Genomic DNA, 20,443 nt, shown 5'->3' with positions numbered 1-20,443 from the left:
CCAGGAGGAATGGTCAATAGTCAGGCATATGAAGACTGATGATGTGAAGCAAAAATGTGTGGTAAACAGGGGCTCTAAAATGTATACCTTAAAAGTTTGGGTACTACTTCATCTCTAATACTGTAAAAAAACTTCTTCTGCAATGGTCATATGGGGAAAAAAAAACAAGGCAAAAAGTATCCTCTGCACATGGGCTCTAAAGTGCTTATCTGAAGAGCTATGAGCACTAGTTCATCTTCGATATTGTGAAATTCATTTCTTCTGCTGAACAAGTGCTCATAACTCTTAAGGCATGCATTTTAGAGCTCATGTTTCGTTGACAAATTTTTCTTGTTTTGGTAAATACTACCTCTGCCCAAAATACGAAAAGCAAAGAGCATACAGTAGAAGTAGTGTGTTCACAGTATCGAAAATGAAGTACTCATAACTCTTAAGATTTGTGTTTTAGAGCCCATGTTTACTAGACTTTTGTTTGCTTCAAGTGATCATTCCAGTCATATCCTGAACTGTTCTTCGTTCCTCCTGGGACACGCTGCATATTTTGTCAAGACAGGGAAAATTGGGAAGGAGGCGCATGTCATTCAGAGACCAAGTTGAGAGGGACCCACTTGTGAGGATGAAGGGCGCCATAAATTTCACTAGCCAGTGATCCACAACACGTGTACCGAACAGCGAGGAAGATATTTCTAATTTAGATATATTTTTACCTGTTTCAGTGCTCCATTCTATCCAATGTATAGAAAAAAATATTTTCTTCCAGTTAAAAAACTGAATACATGTTTGCACAATCTGCACTCATTTATGGAAGATCACACAGTGGGAAATAAGCAAATAATTTTACATTCTTCTTTAACACAGCCAAAATATTATTTCAGTGTAAATATTTAAACATACAAGTGAATGATAAAATCGAAAAAACAATATTTATATATACTGATAAATTTACAGTTTATTGAAGAACATAAATTTTGGCAATGTACATATCCTGTGTTGATTTTATGTCCTTTTGTGTACCTAACCACTTTCTGTGTTCAGTCTTCTCATTTTACATACAAAAATACAAAACCATACATATTTTTTCAGTATTTGCAAGACCTGAGCTACATGAAAACATTAAAGCAAATGGGAAAATGCATATATATATGTGTATAAAAATAACTACAGTCATTCAGCATTTGTGAAGTGTCAGAGTATTGGCTTTGCACAGCCGCTACGGACACAATGAAAAACTGGAGGTGTAGTCTGAAAACTACTACAAATAATGTAACTTGATGAAAATCTGAGATGCAGTTATATATTATCATTGGTATATGTGAATGGACAGGCATGACTCTTAAAATCATCGTGGCAGTAAAAAGATTAAGAAAAAAATACAACTGTATGTTAAAAAAAAGTATGAGACTGACAGATAAATACAAATGAGCGAGGCACACTAAGCTAGAATTGTTCAAAATCATTAAAGTTCCACTTCTTACTTTAAATCTTGTACTTTAAGTAAGTTATATACAAATCTTATCAGTTCCATAGAAAGCAGTGGTTTAAACAAAATAACGATCTCTATTTGCCTCTAACGTATCCCCAGAATTTCTGAGCACATCATATACATTAATTATTTATAATTATGGTGCTATACAAAATGATAACACATATTTAATATAAGCAAAGGAAATATATTTTCTGTCTCTTTTCTTCATATGTACAATGTACCTCATTGTAGGAAATGAATACCAGCCACGAATGTATCACTGTTTCTAACAGCTGGAGACACATTCTGTATCACTAAATTGCTCACATACTGAGCAAATTCCAATAATTTTACTACAGTGGATTAACAAACACATTTCACTTCTTGCACCCCATGCATACTTAAGACTTTAGTCTACATAAACATACTGTCTTAAAGTGCACATTTATCTTATGACAATATCACATACTTACACTATCTACACACTTCAAGAAGTTGTTCTCTATCGATGTTTTGATTTCCTCTTCTTTTTTGAAGTTTTAGCTTTGTTGCGATGATGTCTTCTTTTACTTCTTCCTTGAGTCTTTCTGCTCCTACCACCATCTGACTCACTACTAGAACCATCATCGGACTCAGATTCTGACTCACTTTCACTACTCGTTTCTGCGTGGCGTGATGATTTCTTTGAGCGCCTATGACGTCTACGGTGTGATTTCTTTTTTCTTTGTCGTTTAAATGAGGAATCGTCTGATGATTCTTCCTCAGAGCTACTAGAAGTAACAGAACTGGAACTCTCATCAGAACTATCTTCATCTGAGGTCTCATCTCTGGAACTGCTGACTGAACGTCCTCTTTTCTTATTAGATTTTGAGCTAGTTGGTTTAACATTCTTCTTTGTTTCATCAGTAAAATCCTTTTCTGCCTTCTGTCTTTTCTTCTCAGAACCAGTAGACTGATCTTCAATACTACCAGATCTCTCTCGTTTCTTTGGTGGTGATTCTGCTTTCGTTGTTGATGAAGCTGACTTTCTATCTGTTTCACCTCGTTTTTCCATTTCAACTGTTTCATCCGCATCACTTTCAGCAGATGAAGAGGCATCATAGTCAGGCTCAAAATTGGCTTCATCCAAAGTTGATTTTTTGCGGTCACTGGCAAGTCTTGGGTTTCTCCTGAGACCTTTACGTGCTTTATCTTTTGTGACCTCACTAACTGTGTCAGTTTTGGAATTGTTTGTGTTACTGGTTGTTTTCAAATTTTCTTCTTCTTGTTGCATTTCACTTTCATTAGATGGATTAGCTTTGAAATCTTTTGATGCCAGTGGATCTGTTTCTCTCAGAGGTTCTTTATCCACAATACTTTCATCTTCATCCTTCTTCTCCTCTTTCTCTACTTTCTGTTTGTGTTTCTTTACTTTCTCTTTTTTATGTTTTTTCTCTCTCTTTTTGCTTCTTTTTAACTCCCTATCAAACACAGACTTCTTTCTATTCCTACTTTCACTTCCAGATCTTCGTGTCTTACCCTTCCTCTTTGTCTTGTGTTTTGCTTTACCACCTTCCACAGATTTTTCTTTCTCCCTTTCCTCCCTCTGCTTGAATTTTTCACTTCTTTTTTCCCTGCTCAAACTTCGCTCTCTCCTTTTTTCAGGTGTCACATTTCGTCTGTCTCGCTGTTCTCGAGTATCTGTTCTTTTTGTAGACTCCACATATCGTCTTTCCCTATCATTGTCCACATATCGTAGTTCCCGTGTTTCTCTCTCCCTTCTGCTTCTGGAGTCTACATCACCATATTTTCTCCGTAAATCAATTGTATCAGAATGTTTACGATCTCGTAGGTCCACAGGAACCTCGTATCTCCTGTCTAAAATATCTGGGTAACGAGACATATCCTTGAGTTCTCGCCCACGATCAACAGGTTGCAGTTTCATATGAGGTGTCCTAGATCGTGATCTGGAAATAGTGCGTCTTCGCTCTACGGCACTCTTGAGCCCCTTTCTACTGGTATGTTTTGATATTCTTTCTTTTTCCCTGCTGTCACTCCTACTCCTGTTTCTTAAGAGTTTCCGTCGTCTGTCATCTTTATCACTGTAGCTGCCCTGTTGAAGAACATCGTGCCTTTCTTTATCTCGTCCATCTTCCTTGCTTTTGGTAATTTCTGAATCAACTCTTGCTCCCAGGCGCTCTTTTGCAGATATCCTTTGTGGTGAAGTGTTTTCATTTCCCTCACCCCATGAACTTGTAGAAGCAAATTTAGATCTGTCTAACTTAGTTTTATTCTTACTAATATTTGCTACTGACTGCACAGGAGAGACTTCCACAGACCGTTCTGTATGACCTGCAATGGGTATTGTAATCTGTATAGAATTGGCTGTTTTTCTTGCTTCACGTGCATCTTTTTCAATTAACTTTCTCTTATCATCAATTAATTCTGAGATAGCTGTGTCTCCTGAAATTCTTTTATCTTTATCTGTGGCAGCATAAACCTTTCTTTCAGCAGGTAATTTCTTCATTGGTTCAATGGGACGAATAGCATTAATTGCTTTCTGAAAAATTGCATTCTCAGCACGTTTTAGAACTTCAGATGTAACTATTTTTCCTGATTTTTCAGAAGATGCAGAATTGCTAATTCTTTCATCACCACTTTTATCTTCATATGTTTGACTGGGAATTTCCTCATCAAGCTCCCATTTCGAAGGTTCTGGCAGTGGAGCCAGCATTACATTAGGTCTTGTCTCAGCTGTTTGATCTGTATCTAAGGATGACATTACTTTAGAGTCAGATTCCGTTTCTTCTTTCTTTATTGCATCACTGTCATCATCTTTCACATTCTCTCCAGTTTGTACCTCATTTGCTTCATTTTCTGTGACTTCACATGCCTCTGCAACTTCAGTGCTAGTTTCTACTGCTTCTGAAAGTACTTTTACATTTGGAATGACTTTGCCATATCTAGCCACAACAGTATCATCAATTCTAGCATCATCAATATCAGCATATAGTCCATCAATAATGGTGGATGATGCAGGTGCATCAAAGGACCTAAGCAATACTCCTTTTGCCTTATCTGTGATCACAGTACTAATGGGAAGAGGTTTTAATTTTTCTTCTACTGGTTGTGGTTTCGAAAGCAATACAGGACATGGTTTTTCGGGAGTGTGGGATTCCGATAGTTCTGAATTTTCTTGAATTTCATGTTCCGGTTTGTGAACAACTTTGATTGGTCTTTCAGTTACATATTTTACCTTTTGTTGTCCCTTTCCACCTTCAATTCCTTCCTTCCGAATATCTCGTTTCTCCTTCTGTTTCTTTTTCTTCTTCCTATCACCATCACCGTCTTTCTCTTTCTTTTTCTTTTTCTTCTCCTTACTTTTCTTCTCCTTGTCTTTGTCTTCTTCTCTTTTAGTTTTATCATCTTTTCTAATTCTATCTTTTTCAATTCTATTTTTTTCAGCTCTATCTTTTTCCGCCCTATCTTTTTCCACTCTCTCTCTTTCAATTCTCTCTTTTTCCACTCTCTCTTTTTCCACTCTGTCTTGTTCCACTGACGGTTCCTTCCTAACTTCCACAAGAACTCTTTCCCGTTGATCCTTCTCACGATCTTTTTCCCTCTCACGTGTAACATCTAAAGCTGAAAGAGGTTGTTGTGATGAATGGTGATTTTCCTTTCCTCCATCACGCTGCATATTTCTTCGTCTGTTACCATGGCTACCATTCCTACCATGTTTGTGATGTCTTTCACCACTTGAATACCTTTCCCTACTACCCCCGTGCCTAAGAGGTGAAGATGACTGCCTTCGCTTCTTGGTGTCAGGTGAATTGTATGCAAAGGATTTATACTCGTAGAAACGATGATGATCTGCTTCGTAATAATCCCTGTCATGGACTCTCTCCCTATCGTTATTGTCTCTGTCCTTGTCCCGAGTTCTATCATTGACATCCTGCTCACGAACTGTACGTATGCTATCCCTGACAACTGGAACTTCATTATCCCTTTTTCGTACATCCCAGTCTCTATCTCTTACAGCAAAATCACGGTCCCTGTTTCTTATATTTGTTCCCGGTATTTCTCTCTCACGTGTGACTGTATTATTTATATCACGTGTCACAGGTAAAACATCTCGCTCACGCACACCTGGAGGAATAACCTCTCTTTCCCTATTACCCGTAGTGTCTCTATCTCGTGTAGAACCAATGTAGTTCATAGGTTCTGGCTGACGATGGTCCACACCAGGTGGTGTTAAGAATTCTTCAGGTGGTTGCCGGTTATCATAACCAGGCTGTCTTTCATAGCCACGGTCATACCTCTGCTGGGGCTTGTCAAATGAGACCAATGTTGGCAATTCTGTCTCAGTGCCTGGGGGAGCCACATCTGGATAGCGATCATAGCGGCGGTAATTTGCTTGCGCACTGAATCGTGTTATGTTTGCTGGCACAGTATGTAATGGTTCAATGCGATGGTGAACTTCTCGGGTAGAGGCAGGTTCAGGAAATCTGTTATCACTGCCAAACCTGTACAGCAGAAGAGTACAGAGTATATAAGAAACACAAATATATAAAAAGTTCATCTTAAATGTGAAAGAATGTGGCCTACCATTCACAAAAACTATTTCTTGCCAATTTCTAACAACAATGAAAAACAAAAATTTTATTTCCAAATTTATATATATATTCGCTATTTTTTTAGATTAGTGTTGACACTGGTAGTACATTGCAACTTGAGATCTTTCTTGCAAATAAAGCACTGTTAAGTGTGACAGTGTTACAAGTATCAGAAAAAAATCCTGAATCCTGGGACTGACCAGAACCTAGCCATAAAGCTTATGGATTTGTTGTCTGACACTTACCCTTAGAGCCACAAAGTAGCATTGTATACTTACCAACAACACTAAAAAATTATGGGAAAATTAATTAGTCAAGTTTTTGTGAAAGGTAAGGCAGCACATGTAAATAGTTCTGTCCTTATTACATATAGTGCATTTTAGCAAAATGGATAGACATCTGAATTTATAAACAGATGAAAGGGATGAAAGGGTGCATTAATAGGAAATGATAAGGAGCATTATATAATTACTGTAATAAATAGTTTAAACAAATGAAAGTGAGGCAGAAAATGGTGATTTTGGGAGTTTTAGTTTTGTTGTATACCTTATTTTGTACTATACTTAACTGAAAGTCAAAGGAGGGAGTATGAAATTTTATGAAACAGTTACATATATACACAGAAACACACATTGTGTCCAAATGATGACTTTAATAATCAGAATACCATCTCTACAAATTGAAATTCATTTAACAAACAAGAGGCTCAAATGAAATTTACATCCATCCATGTTAGAGTAATTGTATAATAATGAATTAGAGCACAATAATAGCAGAGGAGATGAACAATGAAATTGAAATACAGTTCACACCAACAGCAGTTGTTTTGAATGTGACTTCTAGCTTTAATATATTTACTTTAAATCTTTTGCACAACATATCAATCTGAGCCATATGCACAAACATAAAAGCAAAAGAGTAGAGGAGGATCAAATAAACTGTAGAGTGGAAAAAGTCAGAACAAGGGAGATGTTTGAGAGCTCAAATATTTAGTATATCTACTATGTCAGAAAAAGAGTCCAAACTATTAACATTATTATATACAGCTAATTTGGAGGAACAATGAAAGCTGGACTATTGCACAATTCAAAGCAAAGTTCTTCATACTCTGTAATTCTTTTTGGAGACAGCATCTAAGTGGAAACTAACATGTAACAAACATCATCTCTAACAATTAAATTACTGTTAAATTCGTTCAATGGCATTCTCTCCAGAAATATACAAACAATAACCTTCTGTTTTCCATTGGTGTTGCAAAATCATTCAGAAAAGGTAATTTTGTTGCATTTGAAAAACTTTGAAGATACAGATGATTTTCATTCCATCGCAATATCACTAGTACACAAATCAATAGCAACATGTGCTACAGTTATACATAATTTATAAACATAAAGAGCACTACAGACTGAAACTGTTATTTTCTTCAGTTATATGACATTTGCTTGCTTATGATCAAACACAATTTTAAAATCTTATATATTATGACAAACAATATTAATACAGTATTATTCTTTTAAATAAGTTGGTTGTGATTCTTCAGAGGCTTAAATTTTCTTAATAGAAAGCTTCAGATGATTGTAATAACCATATATGAAAAATTTTCAATTGCTAAACCCTGTTCTTATAATTTTACGTAAAATCAATTACAGAAGTGCGGGAAAAACAGGATACTTTAATCATCCTCTTGGATAAATGCATTATAGTGGTATGGTTTACTCAAGCCATATTTCTCTGCTGATGTCACAGAATATAAGAATTATGGTACCATATTACAAATAGTATTTTCACACTGATGTGAATTTCTGAGCATATGTGCAGTCAGTGTCATGATATGTAATTCCTCAACAAATGCTTTCTTTGCATCATCAGACAGCAGAAATAAAACACACTACATTACTAAGAAAAATACATTGTGAAATACACTTGGTGCAAGCTTTGTAGACAAAATGTAGAAATTCATGATGTCTTGTACAATATTATCCATATTATAAGAAAATTCTTGGTACCTACATTCAATAAAATTTCACTTTTAGAAATTAAGTACATGGCAGAATCAAAAATATGTGTTTTTGCAATATTGTGAATTAATACATGACAGAAAGTCCTTTTACTTTCTCAGAAATCACTTATGGTACAAAGTGGAGAAATATTAAATCATTTTAACTCACTAAATTTCTAAAATTTGAAGGAAAAACCTATTGCTACACATCGGTTGAATATGTGATTTATTGTTTTGTTAGGTTACAGGATTAAGCTACAGACTCTGAATAACTTAAAGCAAACTGAACAGACAGCAGATAAAGATAAACAATACACAACTAAATGATAAAACAATGTGTCACCATAGTGTGTAAGATTGTGACAACACTACATAATGTGCTTTAATGAGAGGCTTGTAACATATCCATAATCTCATTTTATTCAAATATGTGGTATACTTGCTGTACCTCAAGAGCTGTTCCCACACTAGAAGTACAACTCAGACACACAAGGTAGTGATAGGCTCACTCTTTAAAATGAAATACAAACCCCTTTCTACTGTATATTTCAAAATGAATCAAACAAAGTGGAACATCAGAGTAAGTTCCAAACTGAAAAATGAGTAACCTAGTGTATGGATAAAATGTTCTCAGTTTTCAAGTCATGCCAACTGGGGTAAAATTATTGATTTTTCAACAGCTGTCACCACCATTGTCCTCTAAAGTTAAAACTTCTGATTGCTATGACAGGCAAGTGGTCTGCTTTATACACGAGTCAACTGTATCCAGAACATTCTAGAGATGGGGCAAACTGATGCACATGCAGAAAGGTGAGTTAAGCAGGCCACCACAAGCTGTTACACCATGGGTGTCATGATATAAACAGGCATGAAGAGCTGCTCCACTTGAACTGTAACTGTCAAAGTTTTCCTATGTTTCCTATCAGTTTCGAAAGCTCATCCCCATGGCCTACTTAGTGTGTATCTCTGTCCTTTGTTGAAATTATTCTATTGGAATCGAATCTTGTCTATTTCTTTTATAGCAGAATCCTAATATGTGACCTGGACCAAGAATCTCGTTACCTCTGATAATATTCTGATATCATCCTGCATCTACACCAAGTTCTGATACAACCAACTTTTCTAGCTGTTTTTGTTTCATATGACAATTGTTTTAGCAAATCATTTGGCTAGTGGACAGACTGTCTGTCCTACATAAATTTTTGCCACATTTGCAATGAATGCCAAGCACATCTGGCACCCTGCTACCAAAGTTGTATTTAATGGTGCTTAACTTTTCTTCAATTTTCTGAGTGATTCAGAACAGCAGTTTAAGCTCATATATCTGGAGAAAATACCCTAATGTGCTATTTATTGCAACACAGTAGTAAGAAATTAATGCTCCTGTCTTGACCCCTTCTGCTGAGTTACAAAGTGTCCACACTGATTACCTGTCTTCAGTGATTTAGTTATATGGAAGATGGTTGTTGTCAAAAACAACTGAAACTTCATAACATTTTATCAAGCTACATTCCTGTGTAATACTTATGACAGCCTAATGTATGAATCATTAACAATTTAAATAGCGTGCATGCTGAGAAAGAAATTATCAAACAGTCTTTGAAAATATATTAAAAATATTTATTGGAAGTGCACACCAAAATGCAACACTACAGAAATGAAGTCATTGCAGTCATATACTATTATTCACCTAAAAATCACAAAAAGAGAAAAAAAATGACACTTTTATGATAAAAACCACAAATTCTTCGATCCATACAATCACACATCTGCAACATGTATTTCTCTAATAAATATATTAAACCAATTGTTGTATTGTGCTAAACAGCAGTCAATTTCAGAACAAGTATACTTTGCAATCCTGGGTTTATCCTGTATGATTGTGAGCATTCTATACCACAAACAAAATGACTTTTAATCTCACAGTTGGAATATGGACAGGCTATCCATAAGAGTACATCACTGAGAGAAACTGTTTTCTTCAAAATCTGTGACTCTGAAGCACACCTATAATTTATTCAGTTTATCGGAAATAGATTTTTTTTAATTATTAAAGGATAATTGATGATGGACAGCCACTCAAGTGAAGATGATACAGCTTTAAATACTCACTAGGTGGCTGGAGATATAATTATATGGCTAAGAACAAGTTTACTACAAATAGAAGAAGAGTGAATGTTTGAAAACTAGTGTAAAATTTTGGTACTTTGTGTGTGCCCAGGGTATCTCATCATTTATGTGCAGGTGAGTAACTGCTTGATTATAATTCTTATTTATTACTTTCAAACTAGAATTGCCATCTTTTAAACAAATTATATTTGATGCCTAACAAATGTTCTGTTTAATTTGGCAATAAATCAAGCTCATATCTGTAGCATTTTGTGAACCAAAGAAAATAACTTATACTGTATGTAATTATAATAAGCATAAGCAGAATAGGAGACAATACCAGAGAGTATAATTATCCATGGAATTGTTCACAATCAAAGCAGCATTTTATAAGAATGATACTGCCTCTATGTTGTTCGTGTTATCATTTTCTCAGTACCACGGGACCATATGAGTCAAACATACTCAGTCATGCAATTAGTCACCACTTACTGATAAAGAAACCATAAAAAAATTAAGAAACACAAATACAAGAAAGCTACGATATTTTATCCAGAAAAGTAAAACGTTACAGTGAAAGGCTCTATGCTAATATGAGGAACATTTGCGCAGAAGAGAAGGAATGTGCCACAAGAAAACCTTTCACCTAGATTTGAAAATTATAGGTTTGCTATTCACATTTCTCACATATGCTGGATTCCTACTGAATATGGAATAGCACAAATCTGTTGTACAGTTGTTAATGAATTGTTATCCAAGTGCAAATTATGGGTTTCTAAAGAAATGCTGCAGTTCATTTTATTAATTACAAATCCCATGAGGAAATATGAGTGGAACAATGACAGAGAGCCTGAGATTCAAATATTGGCCTCCATAAATTTCACCAACTCACATCATTGGTCATTCTGACCATCCTTTGCTGGGCTAAGAATATTTTTTGAGAACACAGAAATGACCCAAAATATGATACATTATGACAGACTTAAATACAGTAGACAGTGATTATTTTGTGTTTACTAAAAACAGGAATACTCACTTTCTGCACAATATTCTGGATATTATCCTTCCAAAAATGCTCTTCACCTTTCTTCAGTCCTAAGGATTTAATACATTTGACATCAACGTGACATCAAAATTTCGCTTTTGTAAAAGTTCCGTTTTAGAAAATGTGTGCCCGTGTTTTGTTGCAATTAAGCAACAACAAATACTACCTGTGTTGTAATAATCATTGGTGTATTTTAGTTTTTTTGTTTACTTTCTACTAAGTAGCTAAAATGTCCAAACTTTGGATGATTGTTAGTAAGAAAAATCACAATCAATGAAATATGAACCTTATGGCTGCAAAAAACATACAGTGTTTTTTACTGCGATGTCATCAATCCAAAGACTGTTTTGAACACCACAGGGCTTTAATAGACATTGTCCTGTTGGATGTGGTTTGCTTTTGCCTTCCTCCAACCTTTGATATGACCTACCAAGCCGGGTATAGTGGAACCTACAATTTAATGTCGATTTATAGACTAACTTGACATTTTTCACATCAACAAACATTGCCAGAGGTGAAAACAATGATAAGTGACAGACACAAAACCTAAGATTGACCTTTGGAATTGCAACTTCGCACTTTTTCATTGAACAACAGAGCCAATAACTAATTCTGACCTCCAAAAGGAAATGTGAAAAAATATCTGAAATCCTTAAAGATAACAAAATAGTCTTAGCAAATTCAGTCTAAGTATAACACATAATTCTGGAAGTGTCAGCATTACACAATTTGAAGAATTTGACATTAATAAGAGGACAATCACAAGTGTTTCTGTTGGGCTCCCAAAACAGGGTGGAGACAAAATGGCATTGTCAGAGTCCCCAAACATCAATGCTACTAGAAAATTGCAGCAGCAAGATAACTAAATGGTAATGATAAGGATACACTTATAGGACATATCCTGAAGCATGTAAATCTGTTATTGAAATATCAAAGCTCAAATATAGTAAACAGGTTCATATGGATGTAGAGAGCAGTAGTTATATAGACACAAAAGGATTTGTACAAGATAGATTAAAGTTATCTTCAACAGCTTAAAAATAAGATTTTAACCTCAGAAAATATCATAAAAAATCTGGTAGTTGACAGAGATAACTGTCATTGACTTCAAAATAATATCAGTACATGTCATCAAGAACCACAGTTGCTTTCAGAGGAGTGAAAGTTATACACAGACCAGTGATTAGCAAACTCAGCAGAAGGAGAGAATAACATTTCACACCAAGATTGCAGAACAACTGAAAGGGTTATGTCTGCTGATGAGAACCCGGTTTGAGACAATTACTGAACTGGAAAAGAATCATATGCATCCAATTCAATCACTGCAACAGAAGAAGATCACAAAAATCCTGCAATGATCACTTACTTTCATTCATCTGAAAGAAGACTTTCACTACTGACATATCCCGAGGTCAGTGCTGGAACAGGCCAGATCTGAAGGAAGGTGGTTTGTCACTGCCTTCCACTGATATGTAAATGATACATCAGAAGTATAACAGTATCATGTGGATGATTACATGGTTTCTTGTGCTGTGTAGTGTTCTAATTAGGGATGAGTATCGAGTGAAAGACATCAAGAGGCTGAAACACTGTACTACAATACTTGTTAGAACTACTGAAAAGATTAATGTGAGCTATCAAGTTCACCATGTACATCTGTAATTGAGACCAGCACCAATTATCTCTCACATCTTCAACTCTAAATTGTTGATGCAGAATTTGGCTACCCAATACTATGTATAGAGACCCCTCCTCTCCCTGTTGGTCAAATTTTAACAAAGAAAATTTTTGGCCGCCACTGGAACATGAATAACAGTTGTTTGTGATCTAGTAAATAACCTTAGCAATGGGTCCTCATGAAACGCAAAGTGATAACTACATAACCAAAAGCTTTGTGGTAATAATATCACAGTAAAATGCTTTGAATACTAACATCTCTCACTTCACATGTGCAAAATGTTACAATTATCTGAATGAAAACATCTCATGAAAGATGGTAACTATCTTACTGTATATCCAATTGGCAGAATTCTGCTGAATACAGTAGTATGTAGCTCACCTAGAATGAGGTCTGTAACTATAGAAAATTTCAAAATTACAGTAACACATTTGCTGGTAAATATGTTTCACAGAGAGCTGAAGGACACTTGTAATGCATCAGGTTACCTTCATGCACTTAAATCCTAATATTACGTTGTTTCATGCAGGTATTGGCATTATCCAGATATGTGTCAAAATGCTTTCCTGTAATTTATTTTCTCTCTCATGTGAATGCGACCCCCCCCCCCCCCCCCAACACCCCTGCACACACACACACACACACACACACACACACACACATACACACACACACACACACACACACACACACACACACACACACAGAGAGAGAGAGAGAGAGAGAGAGAGAGAGAGAGAGAGAGAGAGAGAGAGAGAGAGAGAGGTGCAAATGATGACTTGAACTGAATAGTACTCCACTCAGCAATTGGGGTCTTCTGAGATGGCAGGACATGCAGTGGTAGAAAAAAATAAAAGATAACAAACAATTTCAATAAACCATGCAATTCCTTCTACTTATATGTCCATCCTGCCTATGAGTGTCAGCAAATAAAGACATTACAAATAAGCGAGACACGTGAAGACAAAACAGCATTGTATTTTGCGTGCGTGCGTGCGTGTGTGTGTGTGTGTGTGTGTGTGTGTGTGTGTGTGTGTGACAGATTTTTCAAAGAGGCAATAATAATATACATAAATCTCAGAGCATTTCTATAAATTTCCAGTGTGGCTGACGGATATTAATTTATCTGACGACATTGCTCCCTAAAATATTATTTACAATTTGTCTTCAGCTGAGACTGCAATGCACTTTGATTAATGCTTTCGAATAATGAACATAATAACTTCAAAAGATCATAATTTTTGCCATGTGAAGAGTGTGACCTCTGAAGGACCATAAATGCAGTACTTAGGTCATAGAAATAACAATACGCAACTACGTGGGTGGAGGGGGCGAGGGTAACTTGCCTTCTGTGAGGCAAGACTACACTATTTATGTGACAGAATTGGTACAATCAGAGTTACAGTTATTTAACTCCCACTGATTATATTATATATAGCATTAATTTAATACATGGTAATTGGTCACCAATAAGTCATACCTCTAGTACACAAAGTAAGCAATACACACACAGGTACCACAGTCATTGTTTCACTGACAGATACTGAGTCAGTCCATTCTATCCACATTCACAATATGTGACATCAGATTTTGTGGATGGAAAATGAAATGTAAGAAATTATCATTTTTCTAGAATCAATGCTCTGAATCCCACATTTGACTTGTTCACATATTATACAACAGCTTGGTCTCCTGGAGCACTTGTATGAAAATAGCTGAACACTACATAACAAAATAACATATACAGAGCAAGGGAAAACGAAATGATATTACATGCTATTTTGCTTCAAAATAAGTAATGTATTATAACAACAAAACTTTCAGGATACGAAGAAGATCAGGAACTGCAAAATGATTGATTTTTCTTCTAGTGTTACCAGAAATAGGCGCACGCGTGCACACACACGCACACACACACACACACACACACACACACACACATTTTTAAAAATTTGTGCACACAGTCAGTTATCTTGCTAGAAAAATTTTGTTGTGAACACTGTATTCTCACTAAAATGAGGCCTCCAAGATGCAAAGCCAAAATGAAAGAGCTGATTATGGGACCATCATAATGGCGATTGTACAACATTACCACCAGCAACACTGCTGCTATGGAAACTCTATTTTCGAATGTGGATCACATATCTTTAAAAACAATAAAAATAAAAACTGAGAAAATAAAATTGAGTAGGCTAACTCTACATTTACACCTGAATATGTGGCAAAATGCACATCATGTTCCATTATCAATTCCCTCACTTCTGATAGTTCCACAGGCAGTATATGGGAAGAATGACTGCTGATAAGTCTCTACACAAGCTCCAATCTATCTGGTTTTACCTTTTGATAATGTATCTTACTGCAATACAATGTTAAGCAAAAGTCATTTCTTAATTCATATAAGAAAAAGACTACGATACAATGAGACCCAACTCATTTCCTGGAAAATAGATACATTTCAAGAGCAAGAGGACTATCTCTATGCTATCTTCAACGTGCCACTTTCCTGGACGTAACCTCCTCCTCTCTGATGGCTCCATCCGCACCTGTTTGCATTAAACCCACCAACAGTACCTACATTTTGGCAGCTGCCATCCCTTCCATACAAAAAAGATAACTCCCGGGCATGATCCTCCAGACCTAGTCTGCAAACAGATTTCCTGCATCATATCCCCACACATCCCCAATCCTTCCACCAACTTCCCACCCCTTCTAAAGTAGTGTTCCCTCGCCCAATCAACCTCCACAACATTCTAGTCTAAACTATGCCACTCTCAATCCGAAGTATCCCTGTGAAAGACCCAGGTGCAAGACCTAGCCAATGCACCCACCCAGCACTTAATATTCCAGTCCTATCACAGGCTTATCCTACCCCATCAGATACCGGGCCATCAGTGAAAGCAGCCATGTCATATACCAGCTCTGCTGCAATCACTGCACAGCATCTTTATATTGATATGACTACTAACCAGATGTCCACTTGGATGAATGGACCACAGCTAAACTGTGGCCAAAAGCAAAGTCGACAGTCCAGTGTCATAACATGCAACTGAACATAACTTGGTAGATTTCAATGGCTGCATCACAACCTAGGTCATCTGGATCCTACTCTCTACCACCAGCATTTCTGAACAACACAGTTGGGAGATATCCTTACAAACTATTCTTCACTCCCAAAATCACCCCAGCCTCAACCTATGGTAACTTACTCTCCTCACAGCCTCCACCCAACAGTTTCCACCTCCTATGTTCTATCACCCTCTCCTAATTCAGATCCCCTCACCATAACTGTGCTCGGTCTCTATCAACATAGCCAACAATCTGTTCACTTCTCTGTTCCTCTCCTTTACTGCTGCCCCCCCCCTCCCACCCCCACCCCACCTCCCAGCACTGCGACTTGGACCCTTCTTCCGCACCTAGACACTGAACACTCCGTCAAGCAGCACTGACTCCTATCACTTCCCCTTCTCTGTCCCACTCTGGATTGTTGCTTACACTTGACGCAATCAACACAGTTGAATTCTCACAGGAGATAGCAGTCGTGTGTGCACAAGGTATGCCTGCACATTTGAATGTGTACATATTTTCTTTTCTGAAGAAGGCTTTGGCTGACAGCTGAATGTGCAACAGTCTTGTCTTTGTGTATGCCTGCAGCTCAAGGTGTCTCTTTATGATCAGTAGTAACCCATCCTTTTGGTAGCATAGTTGACAAATGTGATTGCCGGCTTTCTCAACATATTCCATTGACGAATGTCGCAACAAGACAATGCCACCACTTGGCTGACCACCCAACAAGAGTTCATCAAAATAGCTGACATTTCAGCCTGGCTTGCAACTCTTTAAAGTGGATACAAGAAATATTTTCAAATTTTATCTTGGATTAAATGGTAGGAAACACCCCCCCCCCCCCCCACTTAATAGAGTGTCCACCTAGTTTATTGCTTTGCGACAAGGCATTTGTCCAGTTTTTCCTCAGAAATCCACTGTGGTGAATGCTGCAATTGTGTTAAGCATTTAAATAGTCAGCTAACCAATCAAGAACTCAGAGCAAATTTTTTCAACTTGTATGATTCAATCAGGATGTAAACACATTTCAGCCATCAAGCACATGGATATCATCCTAGCAGGAACTTATACTACTGTTGGCATGACACTGCACAATCTTATGTACTGTTAGCTTACCATTCATCCATTCACAGTGACAAAGGGGGCAGGGGAGTGGAATTGGTTGAGGGGGTGGGGAGGCCTTAGTAGCGGAATTGCAATTTTTATTTCATTGGTTGTTACCATAGTTGAAGTCATGAACGCCGGCAGTCAAGTTTAGGCTTTTTCTGCACATCTGCGTCATGCATTCCAATAGCCAATGCACATTCAGTAGTGTTCTCAGCACTCTGTTGTGGATGTTGTAGCCAATGCAAGCATTAAAGTGATCATAGTCAGTCATTTTTATTGCATTTGTTGTGAGCTATCATGGCTAAAGGTGATGGTAAGCTACAAATTCTGCAGAAGCAAACGAGAGACGTAAGTTGCAGTAAACACACTTTCTTAAAGTGCAGAGCACATGTATACACTTACTACAACAATTGCTTGGAATCAACGACAATGTAGTCCCTGTCCACATCTCAAGCTGCGCAAACTGCCATTGTTCATTGTTCAGACTATTGTAAACCACACAGTGCCACAACTACTGCGCCCACAAGTTGCTAATGCCAATTTGGAGTGACAGTGGATTCGATTCCATTAGTGGACTGTTTACATGTACATATATTTATGAACACTGATAAGATATAGTAACAAAGAAATGTATGCTAGAATTCATCCATTACTTGAGTATCATGCATTTTTTATTTACTTTTACCTCTCACTGCAGTAACTTCAGAAATTATTTTTCAGTTCTGGATGTTATCTGAAACTTCCTACTAACTTACAAATGTGATGATTATTAGAGGTTCTGCTGCATTTTCTTTATTAATCATCACTTCAGGTTTCACTGGAGAGGGTGTGACAAGTCAAAATCGAAGGATATGCCTTCTTTAACAAGACTGTAGTGCTAAAAGAGACTCTGAAGTGGAATTTTGAGGAATCATCTAATTCAAGGATACCACGATAGAGTAATCATATGGTATTAACAGCAGGCTACACTTGATTATTTCTATTCAAAAAGCACCTTTATTAATACAGCAAAACATAAGTGAACACTGTTGAATTTTGTCTTCTACATTTGTTACTGATACAACAATTACCCACAACTGCACTACTCACAGCATGCAGCATGTTATCATAGATAGATGTAGAAGTAACTTATGGAGAGACAAGGGAAATGTATGGCTGTTGCTGTTCAAACTGAATATTAATGCCCTGGCAGAGAATATTAATACTAACCTCAGAATTTTTGCAGATGATGCAGCTGTCTATAATTAAGTGCAGTGTAGAAAAATCTGTACAAATATCTAAACAGACTTTGATAAGACTTCAAAGTTGTTAAAGACTGGGAACTTACTTAACGTGTTCATAAATGCAAAACAAGATTGCAGTACCACTTAATCACAATTGGAACCAGTCAATGCAAATAACTGGGTGTTACAATTTGTGGGGATAATAAGTGGAATGATCATACAGGGACAATAAATGAATATGGAACACTTCAGTTTACTTGTAAAAAACTGGGAAAATGCTACAAAGGATACTGCTTATGCAACTCTTGCATTACTAAACATATGCAAAGAAAGGCATCACTAATTAAGACAGGCATGTTTGCCTCGTGTGAAAGCATCACAGAAATGACAAAAACCCAAACAGGGAGATACTTGTAGATAAACACCACGTATCCTGCAAAATTCAACATACAAAGTTCCAAGCACCACAATCAAGTGAGGAACCTAGCCCCACATACAATTCTCTTCAAGACCATCAATACAAGATAAGATTAATTACAGCACACACAGAGGCATTTAAGCAATCATTCTGTCTGCACTCCTTTAAATACTTTACATTGCCCTGTACTTTCACTAGTCCTCCCACCGCTTTGCACCCATATGAAACACTCCACCATCATCACAACATTCAGTGAGGATTTATAATTTAAAAAGATCGTGGGCTTTCTCTTAATCTATAAAAGCCAATTCAGATGCAATAGCTGAGTATATCTAATTCATTGAACGCATTTTCTGTCAAGTGCTGTAATTTCATTTGTTGCAATGTCTGACTTTGACACAAAAAACTTGCTTGCAGAATCTAAGTTCCTTCTGCTTACCCCATTATTAAAACGTCAACCTTCAAAATATGTTGAGTCTCTCACTACAAAACCCTTCATCTGAAATTAATTATTTATTTTTGAACTTTTGACTAGTCTCATCATTAGAATATTCAGGGACTTCGTAGTTGCAATCCAGAACTGCAAACAAATCAAATAACTGAAAAACATTCATCTCAGTGTCACACTGTTGACTAATACTCAAGATACAAATCACAATAGTATATTCATAATTATGGAAGTTGCTCAAAGAATGTTATAATGGATGACAAATATTCAGTATAAGCAAAAATAACATCAGATAAGATCAGCAGCACTCTCAATTGGTTTGTTTACAATGCATTTGTGTACAGGAAGGTATTATTACTGGACAAAAGGTGAGATAGTAAAAAATAATGTAACACAGTATTTTCACTTGTATTGAATGGCAGTTCTCTTTAAATGTACAGAAATGCAACAAAGTGTTCACAACACAACAAAAGGTGTTATAGTATCTGATTACAAGACTGGTGAAACATTTGTGAAACTTTTCACAGTCCTTAAAAAACTGTGTGTACATGACATAAGTACAGCATTTGGGTAAGAGAATTTGGAAACTTTCTGGGAAAGTGCAAGCCATCCTTCAACTACAAAAAATGCACTGGTGCACTCAATTCTACATGAAACCAACAAAACTTTGAGCCCTGACCAAATACACACAAGAAAACATACTTTGAGTAGATCAGTCAGTATATACCACACAAAAATGTAAGGGAGATGTGCAGGGATATTAAATGGAAATATTTGGATGAAATGTGTCATTGTTATCCCCAGACATTAAGAAAGAAGAAAAGAAGCTGCTCCCATCAAACATATCACATGTTGGGACCATAAACGATAAGAAATTATAATGTGTGCCAGGACATATAGACAGTCATTTTCCCATCACTCTCAGACAGGGGTTAGTATTGATAGATATTAATAGTGATACACCATGTACTGTGCTACAGCTTGTGAAGTAGATACACAGAAATATAAGGATGGTTTGGGGATTACTTAAGCCCTTCCCCAACAAACATCTTTGAGCATTACCGAATTCTTGGATTCAATAAATCGCTTTGTTGATATCAATCTGGGTATAATAAAATTTCTGCGTTAGTAACTGGTACGGCCCAAAGTTAAAAACCTTCACAGAAGGAATGACCTCCAATTATCCTTTCTCCCTCACAAATCACAACACTAACAAGACCAATATATTTTTTGGACTTGCCTGAAAAATAATACAAACCTATTTCTTGGGCCTTTTAGAAACAAAATAACTAT

At 36.6% G+C, this 20,443-nt stretch overlaps 1 protein-coding gene across 10 annotated transcripts in view; it reads right to left on the bottom strand.

Annotated features, from left to right (window-relative positions):
- Positions 1–931: 931 nt before the first annotated feature.
- LOC126335556 (E3 ubiquitin-protein ligase RBBP6) overlaps positions 932–20,443 on the bottom strand; it is a 356,043-nt gene continuing 336,531 nt past the window's right edge. For all 10 annotated transcript variants that reach the window (XM_049998961.1, XM_049998967.1, XM_049998969.1 and 7 more), the window contains one exon: positions 932–5,967. In XM_049998961.1, coding sequence (XP_049854918.1) covers positions 1,968–5,967 — 4,000 coding nt within the window. In that variant the 3' untranslated portion in view covers positions 932–1,967. The remainder of the gene's footprint in view (positions 5,968–20,443) is intronic.

Source organism: Schistocerca gregaria, chromosome 2 (genome assembly GCF_023897955.1).
Source record: "Schistocerca gregaria isolate iqSchGreg1 chromosome 2, iqSchGreg1.2, whole genome shotgun sequence".
NCBI lineage: Eukaryota > Metazoa > Arthropoda > Insecta > Orthoptera > Acrididae > Schistocerca > Schistocerca gregaria.
The sequence above is the reverse complement of the archived record's forward strand: the minus strand, read 5'-3'. Positions and strand labels throughout refer to the sequence as shown.